Here is a 12,202-nt window from a genome sequence, read left to right on the forward strand (position 1 = left end):
ACTTTTGTTTCTTGTTCTTTTTGTTCTGATTAAGCATTCACAGTAATGGCTCAATTAATGATTATTATTTTTAGAGCCCATTTTTCAGTGATTAACTAAACCCATGATTATTTTACGGATGTGCAATTTTGTTTTAAATGATTTATCTGTGTCTTACTAAATAATGGTATAATTGTAATTGTGTACAGATCATTTAAATTTAAAGAAGTAGAATGTAGTTTTATCATTGAAAGCCGAGTTTAACTACACTATGATTCACCCTACTTTGTTTCTGTAAGATTTTATATTTGCATGGACATTTTATGTTCAAGGGCCTCCAACAACTCTTAAAACAAACAACTGAGATCATTTTGTTCCAATGGCAGTTTTTTTAATTAGCTGTGGTAGTATTAAGTAGATATCTTTTGCAGGGCGTTTATGATTTCTACAGAGACAAGGTTTCCACAAGAAGACAATAATTTGTCATATTAGTTCCAGTTGATTCTCATCTTGTTTTTATTTACAGTGTAGCAACAAGTCCCCAAAGCCCTGTTCATGGTTGTTGCAAATAATTGGCTGTTAATGATGCTGAGTGCTTCTGTGTAGGATCAATGAACATCTATAAACCCTCCTTATACTCTTTCTTTCAGGAAAAATGTTCCAGGCTCCAGACCTAAACCTCATTGTTGAGTTCATCTTCATGTTCTACAAGGAGAAGCCCATTGATTGGCTGTTGGACCATATTCTGTGGGTCAAAGTCTGCAATCCTGAAAAAGATGCGGTATGCCCTGTGGTTACTGTATGGATATGAGCATCAGTGTGTGGGAAACTGGTGTCTCATTCCTACATTTCTGCTTTTCCAGAAACATTGCGAGCGTCAGAAATCCAGCCTACGTGTACGGTTCAGACCCTCCCTATTTCAACATGTGGGACTCCATTCTTCTCTTGCTGGAAAGATCCAAAAACTCACAGTGAGTCTCACACTGTTGTTTATTTGCAGCAGCAGCTGATGCTGGTTCCTTTTGTAGAAACACTAGCCTCGCCTCTCTGTCTGTGTCTGTAGGACAAAGATTTCCTGAAGCCACTGCTTCACAAGATGCATGTCAACCCCCCAGCAGAGGTTTCCACTTCAATGAAGGTATCACTCACCTACTGTCTAGGTTCAAAGGAATACAAGAATAAATTGGATGCATTATGCCCTAAATAATAAAAAGAATACATGAGCAAAATCTGTGATCAATATAGAACAAAACATTGTATTTTGTCACACAGGTTTATCAGGGTCACACGCTGGAGAAGACGTACCTAGGAGAGGACTTCTTCTGGGCCATTACTCCTACTGCAGCAGACTACGTCCTCTTCAAATTTGACAGACCTGTTAGCATAGAGAGGTAAATGTGAAGGAGGGCTTTGTCTATTTCTGATATTTTTGTATGGACAGCTTGATATCGTTTGCATTGAAATACTGTGGTGAGCGTGCAAAACACAGCCCAACATATATTTATTATTATAGTAATTATCATTATTATGATGGTAACATTTTCACATACAGGCAAAGGCAAAATTGTGCTGCCCTTCACTGATTGAGGTTTAACTTGAGTGAATGTGTGTGTGTGTGTGTGTGTGTGTGTGTGTGTGTGTGTGTGTGTGTGTGTGTGTGTGTGTGTGTGTGTGTGTGTGTGTGTGTGTGTGTGTGTGCGCACTGTATGTCTCGGGGGATCCGGTCGAGCTAATGAGAGTGCTCTAAAATAAGCATTCTCAGGCCAGCGTCCTACTCTCTGTGGAGCCGCGGTAGAAAGGGAGCGAGACTGTGAATATAAAGGGACGTGATAGCGAGACTGATGGCTCGCAGAAGACCTGAACAGGATGTTAATATTTGGTCATGTGTCGACGCGTGGTGATTGTATCCACTTCTATTGTAAAGATTATGTTAGTGCAGCAAGACAAGTGTGAGAGACTGTCAGTCTCTCAGCAAGTAAGTGGCAGCAAATGGGAAAGAGGCCATCTAGTGTTCCACTGTCTGATTCTGAAGTGTTTTGTGTCTGCTTTTGAGTGACACCATTTACACTGGCTCAGACTGTATTGCTATGCTGATTAGACAACATCTCATCATCAGCAGTTGGTCGAGAGATACAGCATTTTTTTTTTTTTTTTTTTTTTTATGAGCTGTCACTGCCTCCGTGTCTGGCATGCATTCTCGCTCTGTCTCCTACTCTCTGACTTTTAAACATTTAATACACGTAAATACAGTGCACCCACAAACTGCAATGAAAACAGATAATGTAAGGGAAGAATAACCATTTATTTCCTCTTTGAATCTTCCCAACTGTCAACCCCACATCCATAGCTACAAGTGAAGCTCATATTTCACTCTGTGCTCATGCTTTCTGAATTCAAAGCATCCTGTTGTAGCTGCTCTGAAATCTACTGAGATTTCTCAGCTTTTTCTGGCTAGAAAGGCAGAAATACTAGAATTTTTAATGTTTAAAACCTGTAGCTATGACCTGAATATGAGATCTAAGAAGCACAAGCTTTGAAATTTTGATCAACTATATCCTACTTTCAGTTAAGTTCTGAAGACGCAGCGTGTGTATATACTTTTACATACCCAATATTTTCATTTCATGGACATAACTTACCTGATGTCCACAAGTGAATCGATGGGCTGCGTGTTTCTGTGTGGCAGCAGCCACCATTTGGGTGCAAGAATTCTTTACCCATTAGTGTGAATATTAAAATGAATGCTTGATTTGTTTGGCAGGTTCCTGTTTCGCAGTGGTAACCAGGAGCACCCAGGGGACAAAATCGAGAACACCACAGTGGAAATACTGCCAGTTTCGGTAGGGAAACACACATGCACACGCGCATGTCACCCTTCTGTGGTGTGATGTACAAGTGGTTCTGATTAGATTACATTGAGTGGTTGCTCTCAGGGACGTAGCGCATTGATTATTGACAGGAATGTGAGCGTGACAGAATCGTTTGCTCTGCTAGAGGCGATAAATTCTGACATTGTGATCCACACCTCCAGTGTAGGCACAGAAGCTAGAATCAGTTCAAGTGCTGCTCAAATGAAAAATCATTAAAGGTTTTAATTTGTGTCTTACATTTTATTCTACTGTCCATTTTTCACTATGTTAATGTGTTAGGAACCTGGACTGCAGACCAAAGAGAAGTACAAACGAACAGAGGACCGCTTTTACAGAATCGGTAAGTGGATTTGACAGTCTCCTAACGCTGTGTGTGTTTGTGCATACAAACACTCTGAGACATCGTGATCAGATTACACTCTCATGGTGCCGAGAGTTAGTCAGTGGACAAAAATTGTGTGAAGTGTTGTCAGTCACAGCCTTGTCCTCCTTCCAGTTTTTATCTTCTGTTATCTTCTTTCATATTCTTTTGTTTTTTCTGACATATTTTATATATATATTATTTTATATATATATATATATATATATATTTTTTTTTTTTATTATTTTTTTTTTTTTTATAGTGAAATATATTGGTTAAATAAATTCCAGTAAATCAGTTATCATATTTATTTTTTTCTCACTTGAGCACCTAGTTCACTGGTGAAGTATTGGCCATGTAGTTTCTCTATATATGATTTTAGTACTTCGTGTGTGTGTGTGTGTGTGTGTGTGTGACAGGTCAGTTTCAGAAGGGTGTGGCAGAAGGGGCTGTAGATCCTTCCTTCAATCCAATCGTGGCACTTCGGCTTTCGGTTCTCAAAGACTCCGCTGTGTGGGCCATCCTCAGTGAAGTAAGCCAATCACACTCTTGTCCAAATACATAAGAGAATACCACTTGCTCCAGATGCATACTGCCTTCTTGTTTTAATCCACTAACACGTGTGGCGCTCTGCTCTCCTCCTGCAGATACATATAAAGAGGATAGCTGGCTGACTCTTCTGAAGGGGGCATATGAATCATGGCCCCTGGGGGACCAAAATCTCCTAGACTGCTTACGCAGGGCCTCTGGCACCTAGCAACCAGCAGTGAAATCATTAGAGCCCACTAGAGTTGCTTGTCTGAGCTTGTCTGAGGAAAGCCACCTCTCTGTCCCCCACTCGTCCTAATGTACCTTGTTATTTTGCTTCTCATCGATCGATTTCTCCCTTTCTTTCTGCATCTCTCCCTCACTCTTGTGCTCTTAATTCATATGTGAGAATGTGAATACTACTGTCTAAAGAACAACAGTGGAGTGTGTGAAGACATCTGTCCCCAGCTCTGGCTCTGAAAGTGACTGTTGCTCAGCAGCTTTGAACACAATCAGAAAACGTCTGGACGAATGAGGAGAAATCACCACATCTGGGGAGAACCAGTCACCTGGCCACTGGTGTAGATGCTGCCAAATCCTCCTGTTACTTAATGCTGCCACCTTTGGGCAAGCTGGGGCATTGCACTGTCACTAGCGCCTCAGCAAAGCCCATGATGATCAAGAATGTTGTCATCACTAATGGCCAGTTGCTCTCTGTTCTCGGCAGAGATGACGGAGCTCTAGATCAACACCAGCCCAAACAAAAATGTTTTCCTCACTCCTAGAGTATTCTAAGTCACACTCAAATACTCCACTTGTCCTGAGACACAAACTCAGGATGAGCTTTTCCAAACTGTTCCTTAATCCTGCCTGCAGCCAGTCGGTGACAACTTTGACCATAGGCCAGATTCTGTGGTAATTACTTCAGTCCATCAAGAAAATAAGTACCATCACACCATATCTATCTCACTTCCTGTCTGACAGGCTGTGTATGACCTCAGTGTCCATTTATAGTATACCAATCAGACATTGCCTTGGCGTCATTTTCCCGAAGGAATATATTGTTATATTGATATATTATTACAGCTTTGACGATCTATGAAGGTGACTTAATTTATTTGAAATAAATCTTTAATTTGTACAAGAGGTAAAATATATTTTTATTCTATTAAGAGATGTTTATGGTAGTTCAGAACCTGTTTTATTTGTGTACTGTTGTGTTTTTTGGGGGGTTTTTTCTCAAAATTGCTATTGTACATTTTATTTTCATAACGGCTTCTTGTGAAATTGCTTTGTCTGCAAGTAGCAAGTAGCTCAGTTCAGTTTCTTTTCACTTGAAGTGAAATGTTAAGAGTAAAGTGACTCATTTTCACTGTTTAAAAACTAACTGGTAGGAGCGTTGTGAATAGATTCTTTTGAAGTAGTTGTGGGTCAAAATTAGAAAAATGTGCCTTATATCCAGGTCCCTTGAAATTGTCTCAGCAGCATTATTCCAATCTGTTCCCTTACTTTTGCCTACACTTGGACTGCTGGAGATACTGATATTTTAAAAATAACACATACAGTCCAGTTGGCGATTGGGATGTCAAAAGCACTCTCTGTGTTATGCTGAGTGAAAATGGTACTGGAGGGTTTTTTGTACTAGATTACCATCTGCATGATTTGCACTGCTTTTTCACTTTTATGTTATCATCACACCCCTCACCACTGTACTTAAATTTTCCATCTTTGCACAGTAGATGCTCATTTCACTGACTCCTCCAAATCCACTTTACAGTTTATTTTGTCCAATTGTGTATCTTAGTTTTTAATTGGACAGAATACTATGACTACTGATCATTGCAGAGTGCGCCTTTTGTGGTATGAATTGGCTGAGGTTGTGCAGTACTTTCACTGATTGTAAATCTATAAAAACGGCATCAAGTATTTCTTTCTCTCTCACTAACTCTATCTTTTGCCTCAATTAATTGTTTATTGAAATTTGTTTGAAATGTTTTGTTTTTGTGTGGCTAATGTTCTGAGTGGAAGCTATTTTTAAGTGAAAGTTCACTCATCTTACATGTCAGCGGTTTATTCAAGGGGGTAGTGAAGTGCCTTTTGATGGAATTGATATGGAAGTGTAACAACTTTTACTAATCGTGCTTGTTCAAATGCATGATTATTATTTGTAATTTATAAACAATGTTTGTTGGTTTTTTGGGTTTTTTTTTTTTCAATCTGAGTAGGCTCTTCCACCCCCTGATCAAACCATCTACACCAGAGCTGTACTTTTAAAAACAGAAGCAATTCAACCTCTGCCTCTTGATCAGATTCTGGTAATAGGTAGAAGATGGAAGCAAGCCATTTAAAGGGTGGGACATGTTATTTTGAAAGAGTAAAGACACTTTCAGTACTGTTAACAGGACCGGCTTCTGCCCCTTACCTGGCAACCACATACAAACTGAAACTGAATGCATGAAAACAGCATGAACGGTCATGTGACCCCCTACTGTATTTGTGGAGAGTGGACAGGAGACAAAAAAAAAAGGAGCTCTTCCCATGCTTGACAACCCTTAACACCCATCAGTTCATGTGCCTTCATCATATACATGTGAATGCCTACGTCTGATGATTATGACATCATTTTTCATGGACATCTTTGAAATAAATGATAAAAGTTGTTAGAAGTCATGGCCATTCTTTTTTGTGTTGTGATTTAGTTCTTGCATTACTCATGCCATTGCATCACCAGGTTTGAAGTAACCCGCAAAATCCATTCTGTCTTTGTCCTGAATTCATCTGTAAACATGACCACAAAATTCACCTGACATAGTGTAATTACTTTTTCCACGAATGGTTGGTGATTTTCTTTATATTTTCAGATGACCTAACAGAGAATACATGAAAAACTACAAGCCCTCCCAGCATGCACTTCTATACGCCGTGTATTTCCGTTTGCCCATCATGCAATTTCCCGAAACATGGCGGCTGAGTCTACACAACAAGACTTATGTCATTGTGGGTAACTGGCCGGTTCTTTGCACTTGTGAGTATATAATTAAGGCATCAGTGGTGTTAGAGTGGAGTTTGCACAATGCCGAAATATTACGAGGATAAAGAGCCGGATAACAGAGCCTGCGCCGGTATCAGAGAGGACTTTAAGGCATGTCTCCTTCAGCACGAATGCGTTGTAAAGGTAAGTACAGTAAATGTCCTCTGGTCCTACTGAAATACAGGAGTGACGTTGGGCTGCTGTTCTGCAGTTTCAATGGTTTTCCCGCATGAGCTTAGAGCTAAGTTACCTCAGTCAAACCGCAAGTTGAATATTGAACATTTGCTGCTGTTGTGTCGAAGGCTGTTTACTATTACACACCTCGACAGACCGGTCACCTCTGCAACAACTAACCACAGTCTGAGCCAGGGCCTCAGCCACGGATGGTGAAAGCCCTGAAGGTAAAAAGACAAGAGCTAGACAAAGTGGTGAGATAACAATTTAAGGTAGCCCTGCATCTTGCCTGCTCCTTCTCCGTCCTGCCAAACCCCAGTCTTAAAACTGCAGCTTATCTACAGCTACCACTACATTACTGCTCTGATAGTAGAGTACATGATGGAGGGCGGTGAAGACTTTAAAAGTGCTGTCCCCTGGTGGATCGATTGTAAGTGAATTGCTAAATTTCCCGCTAGATGCTCATTTGATATATGATAGACGATACATTGGATCTGCATTTTTGTCCAGTTTATGGACAAAAATCTTGTGACCGACCAAACACTAAACACTGTATTCATCTCTGTATATTTTACTTTCAATTGACGTTTCATATTTTTTACATTAATAAACTTACTCTTTCTTCTAGAAAAAGGATGAAGTGATGAATTATAAATGCCAATCACGTGTCATATTAAAACCACAGGCTTCTTCCATCTGAAGAAAAGTGTTGTGTGTTTAATGTGGAGATGAGTGGGTCCTGTACAGTTCCAGATTCAGTTAGGACTGGAAACCATAGATGAAGGCTCCTGTTGGGGAAAGATTTATTAACTATTAAACTGATCTCTTAATTTGTCAGGAGGGGAAGCTGCCCAGTGAGTGTTTGAAGGAAGGCCACTGCAAAGCCCTGCAGACATCATTCTTTGAGTGCAAGAGGTCATTGGTAAGTCTGCGATAATTACACTGCACTTGCTAAGGGATTGTTGCAACTAAACTAAAACCTGGGAAATTAGGATGGAGACAAACAAGTGGAGGGGTAAAGAGAACAGGGATTGTTTTCATTTCCTCTTTCCTGATATTTCTGCAAGCTGTGTTTTCCCAAAGTGAAGCAAATGTTATGTTATTGAAAACAAAATAACTGTTTAGTGTGTTTCACTTCTGTCAAATTCTGTCCCATAGAGATAATATACGACTAATGTTTTAAGCTGTGCTGCAAAGACCTATAAAGCCTGTCCTCTATTTACAGCTGGACACAAGGTCAAGATTCAGAGGAAGGAAAGGATATTGAGGAACCAACTGAATGCTGATGCTGCAGTATGGCTGAACTGTAAATACTTCAAAAGGCACTGTTCATGGGTTGGGTGTGTGTGCAGCTCAAAAAAACTAATCTGAAAGACATAATTATAATTTCAAAGAAAGTGGGTAGCAAATGACAACTAAACATGAAAGAACAGTGCACCATGACATTGGAAAGGATTACCAACTCGTCAGTAAAATGCAGTGCTGGGGAACAAAAAGACTGGAGCTTCAAGCATCTTGATTCCTTCTAAGGAAAATGTAATGTATTATTTTGGATGAATGAGTGTGTGTTTTATGATATGGAAAATGGTTAAGTAAATAAAACAGAGACTTTCTATTAAAATTTTAATTTCATGTATTAAAAAGCAACTTCTATAAAATTAAGTTCTACATATACAGTAAGTGAAAATCGGTCCTTGCTTTCATTTCAAAGCAGCCATCATCATCTGCTTGAACATCTCCATATCCACCTTCTTAACGATGAAAGCCTTGTGAGTCTTCTTCAGTAAGTCTACAGTATCTACTACCATCATGCCTCTGGTGTGTGTGCCCGTCAGCTCTACGCTGACTGGATACTGGTCGCTTTCTACGATGAATGAGTCGTCTACGGCGGCTGCCATGGCGTACGAGTCACAGGAAACAAAACCTGTGCCAGCAACAAACTCTTTCTGGAGGCGCTCGCTTTGTGACGCCTCGATGCTGTGACGGAAGATCCGTGCCATGAAGCGAGCTTTATCTGTGTCTTGTGCCAACCAGGCGTCACAAAACTCCTGTCAATACCAGAAGAAACGTCAACACAGAGAGGCTGCATCATCACTCTGTTGTCCTTGCTGATGTATGAAATTATTAGTGAGGTTATAGGTATTAAAACTCTATTGTGTATATGTTGGGATGTGTAAAAGAGAAAGCTTACCCAGGACAGCTTGCTGTAGCAGGTAAACTCCCAGCAAATCAAGTAGATGGGACACTGGTAGTCATTCAGTACAATGTAAGCAGCTTCAGCATCAGCAGCAAAATTGAATTCACCACACACTGTGGTGTTTCCTCGAGCTGAAGAAACAAACCACTGATTACACATTGAACTCCGGCGTTCCAGCAGGAACACAGAGTAATGAGAACTTTGGAGAAATTTCATTACAATTGCAAACCCCGTTGTTGATTAATTTTTACCTGATTGTCTATATAATGCTAGATAGTAGTTAAAAATGTGATATTGACATATTTATATTGTTTTGTTTCATCCAGTTAATTGCGTTTATGATTATGAATCTTACTGACATTCAGTGTTGCCTCCCATGATGTAGAGCCCTCGCAGTTTGCTTGGTAGAGATGGATCAATCATCACAGCTAGAGCCAGGTTGGTGAGGGGTGCCGTGGCAACCAGAGATATCTGTGGAAATAAACACAGACTTGAGACATGCAAGAGGCAGATATAAACAAATGGAGCTGTCACAACTCTCACCTCTCCGGGGTTTTCATTGACAATCCTGATCATAGCAGACACAGCGTCCTCCTTCTGAATCAGGTCCAGAGCAGGAGCGTTGGGGTCAGGAGCGTCTCCCAGCCCGTCCTGCCCATGAAAGTGTCCCGCATCAATCCTTTTCCCAAGGATAGGCTTAGCAGCACCTTTAAACACTGGAATCTGGCAAGTGGAAGAACCACACACAAGATGAAAAAATTCAGTATCCCCCACAATTGGAATAAACTACATAATATAGTCCTTTGCTAAAGTCCTTTTTGGGGACATGTTATGCTTTAAACAGAGAGGTAACAGTCGAGCGATGACAGAAAATGAGAGGAGAGAGATGCATAACGACATGAAATAAAGAGTCTTCAGCTAAACTGAGAATGCTGCAGTTGTGTTTGGCGCCTTAAACCTCGAGACCATCTGAAGTACTCATTTTACCAAGTATTATATTTATAATTTTTAGCCACTAGTATGATGAGATCAGTCTGCCTTGTTGATTAGTGGCTCAGGACATACTGGTTGTCCAATTTGTTTGGTTCCTGCCTCAACTCATGCGGCTTGGGGAACAACAAGTCATTGCTGGGCAATGTTATAAACAGAGCCAATGTCACAAGGTACCAGTAAATTTCAATTTACGTCAGCTACTCAGACAGCACTCTAGACTTAGAGCGAACACACTAATGTTGGTCTAAAACACAGTATTTACCAGTAAATCATGTCAGTATCATCACACACACACTCACCTCGAGTTTATTACAGGCTTGCAGAACGCGCAGTGTGTTCTTACACACATTCTCCACTGTGGTGTTTCCATGCACACAAGTGATACCCAGGAGCTCCACGTTTGGGGCGGCCAGCGCCAACATGATGGCCTGAGCATCGTCCACCCCGCAGTCTACATCTGCCAGCAGCTTTTTACTCATCATGGACCCTGTGGGGAACAGACTTTAGTCCAATGAGCACAAAACACTAACATTTCATCTAACACTTTGGTTCATGCTTAACCCTGTTAGTAAATGAATAGACACAATATATTTATATTTTCCCTATAGATAGTTAACTAACCAGTTACACTGAACTTTGTTGGCAGTTTAACTCATTGACCTTATATACCACACAGAAGCACATATTTCACAGAACACTTACCAGTAACTGAGTGTGACACGGATGAACTGTAGTTGCGGGCTGATGCTTTTCCTCTGACAGACTTGGACCAACGATGGTCATCTGAGAGCAACCTTTAACAGAGGAGAAGGGAATCACAAACTGATCGTGGAGTGGACTGAATGAGAGGAGTTACATAATAGGAAGTTAATCAATCTGATTTAGTGTCCTCCTCCTCGCTTACCATTTGTGGATTAGACACACAACCTTACATAGTGCCTTTTACTAAAGAGTATGTGTGTCTATCAGAGATCCATAAGTCAAAGCACCGAATTTGAGTAAAGAAGTATTATCTGTAAAATGCACTTTTAAGTAAGCGTTACGCAAATTGGCGCATGCGCAAACCTACAAACCTAACCATGGATCATAACCTGATCATTACCCTAAATTATAGCTGCATTTTCACACATGCGTACGGATCAAGCAGCAAAACAATTTCAAAATAAAACACGAAATAATAACACAGAGTCCAGACAGGGCGTGACACAAGAGGCAGACCACGAGCATTACCTTCCCACACACGAAAAGGAAACGAAAATCACCACATTTTAGGGAACATATTGTTCCTGCCCATTTCTCGTGGTGTGGGTGGGTTTCATGTTCACAGAGTCGTGACACGTTTCTGTCACTTGTACATTGAAGAGCACGGAAATGCTTTTCACACGTCCTGAGAGCCACAGAGTGCTCAACAGGAATACACACGACGAACACGAGAGCTCAAAAAGAAAAACGTGAATATGTAGCAGCTCTCTTCAGTTTTGAATCTGCAGGCTCGCCTCACCTCACCTCCCCACAGAGCTGCTGATAGTGTAAGATGTTGCTGCTACTCGTCGCACAATCACCGCCATGTACACGAGCGCAGACGCGGGCGGAGGATGATGAGTGAAGAGCTCCCACTCCGCCCGTGATTATTTTGCTGACTACAAACTGCATCGAGAACCAAGATAAGCAGCGTAGCACCTGTTCGCTCTGTAGGGTGTCATGTGGACAGCTCTCAGCGTGTAGACCGCAATTTAAGTCATTTTTAAGCAAGGGAGGATTATTCGTTATTTGTTTAATTGTTGCTCTGGGTGAGTTTTGAGAACTATGCCATTGTTGTAGAGTGAGGAAGTGATACCTCTTTAACACTAGACAATCTGGCAAGACGCCATTTCCGGAAATGCCCTTAAAAGGAAACTCCTGAACAGAACATTTTCTTTTTTTCTGTCCTTTTCCTCAGTTTGTCTAAATGAACAAGCCCGTTTAATAAGACTACTTATCTTAATCTTGTTTTTTCAATGCGCTCTCATAATTTTCTATGCACTTTTATATTTCAAAATTTTGGAATACAGTTAAGAAAACCACCTCAC

The 12,202-nt window shown here is 40.7% G+C and overlaps 3 protein-coding genes across 6 annotated transcripts in view; 2 read left to right on the top strand and 1 right to left on the bottom strand.

The window, feature by feature from the left end:
• The window catches only part of mgat4a (alpha-1,3-mannosyl-glycoprotein 4-beta-N-acetylglucosaminyltransferase A), a 30,282-nt gene extending 23,884 nt beyond the window's left edge, over positions 1–6,398 (top strand). Inside the window, exons 9-16 of the mRNA XM_056388955.1 lie at positions 630–760; positions 843–950; positions 1,043–1,117; positions 1,252–1,370; positions 2,741–2,819; positions 3,129–3,189; positions 3,630–3,742; positions 3,858–6,398. Of these exons, the coding sequence (XP_056244930.1) occupies positions 630–760; positions 843–950; positions 1,043–1,117; positions 1,252–1,370; positions 2,741–2,819; positions 3,129–3,189; positions 3,630–3,742; positions 3,858–3,884 (713 nt within the window). The 3' untranslated portion in view covers positions 3,885–6,398. The remainder of the gene's footprint in view (positions 1–629; positions 761–842; positions 951–1,042; positions 1,118–1,251; positions 1,371–2,740; positions 2,820–3,128; positions 3,190–3,629; positions 3,743–3,857) is intronic.
• A 272-nt stretch (positions 6,399–6,670) lies between these two features.
• LOC130177328 (cytochrome c oxidase assembly factor 5) lies at positions 6,671–8,619 on the top strand. Its single transcript, XM_056388961.1, has 3 exons — positions 6,671–6,913; positions 7,782–7,865; positions 8,169–8,619. The coding sequence occupies exons 1-3, from the start codon at positions 6,812–6,814 to the stop codon at positions 8,208–8,210; spliced, it is 228 nt and encodes a 75-aa protein (XP_056244936.1). The 5' UTR covers positions 6,671–6,811; the 3' UTR covers positions 8,211–8,619.
• si:dkey-4e7.3 (uncharacterized protein LOC402865 homolog) lies at positions 8,553–11,801 on the bottom strand. Of its 4 annotated transcripts, none has more exons than XM_056388956.1 (7): positions 11,635–11,801; positions 10,836–10,927; positions 10,433–10,620; positions 9,684–9,863; positions 9,500–9,611; positions 9,135–9,271; positions 8,553–8,991 (listed from the first exon to the last, which is right to left on the bottom strand). In XM_056388956.1, the coding sequence occupies exons 1-7, from the start codon at positions 11,784–11,786 to the stop codon at positions 8,644–8,646; spliced, it is 1,209 nt and encodes a 402-aa protein (XP_056244931.1). In that variant the 5' UTR covers positions 11,787–11,801; the 3' UTR covers positions 8,553–8,643. The 4 variants fall into 4 exon arrangements, with proteins under 4 accessions (XP_056244931.1, XP_056244932.1, XP_056244935.1 ...); XM_056388957.1 differs by having other exon boundaries at positions 11,640–11,777; XM_056388960.1 differs by lacking the exon at positions 11,635–11,801 and adding an exon at positions 11,364–11,628.
• Between the last annotated feature and the right edge of the window lie 401 nt (positions 11,802–12,202).

This window comes from Seriola aureovittata, chromosome 11, assembly GCF_021018895.1.
Source record: "Seriola aureovittata isolate HTS-2021-v1 ecotype China chromosome 11, ASM2101889v1, whole genome shotgun sequence".
In the NCBI taxonomy this organism is placed as follows: domain Eukaryota; kingdom Metazoa; phylum Chordata; class Actinopteri; order Carangiformes; family Carangidae; genus Seriola; species Seriola aureovittata.

What these genes read in the sequence shown, in the direction of transcription:
- LOC130177328 (XM_056388961.1), top strand. Translation starts at nt 6,812, where the DNA reads ATGCCGAAATATTACGAGGATAAAGAGCCGGATAACAGAGCCTGCGCC. An exon ending in AGCACGAATGCGTTGTAAAG is followed by an intron (nt 6,914 to 7,781) that starts GTAAGTACAGTA and finishes TTAATTTGTCAG; the next exon opens with GAGGGGAAGCTGCCCAGTGA. An exon ending in TTGAGTGCAAGAGGTCATTG is followed by an intron (nt 7,866 to 8,168) that starts GTAAGTCTGCGA and finishes CTCTATTTACAG; the next exon opens with CTGGACACAAGGTCAAGATT.
- si:dkey-4e7.3 (XM_056388956.1), bottom strand. Translation starts at nt 11,786, where the DNA reads ATGCAGTTTGTAGTCAGCAAAATAATCACGGGCGGAGTGGGAGCTCTT. An exon ending in TCAATGAAAACCCCGGAGAG is followed by an intron (nt 9,612 to 9,683) that starts GTGAGAGTTGTG and finishes TTATTTCCACAG; the next exon opens with ATATCTCTGGTTGCCACGGC. An exon ending in GCTACAGCAAGCTGTCCTGG is followed by an intron (nt 8,992 to 9,134) that starts GTAAGCTTTCTC and finishes TGGTATTGACAG; the next exon opens with GAGTTTTGTGACGCCTGGTT.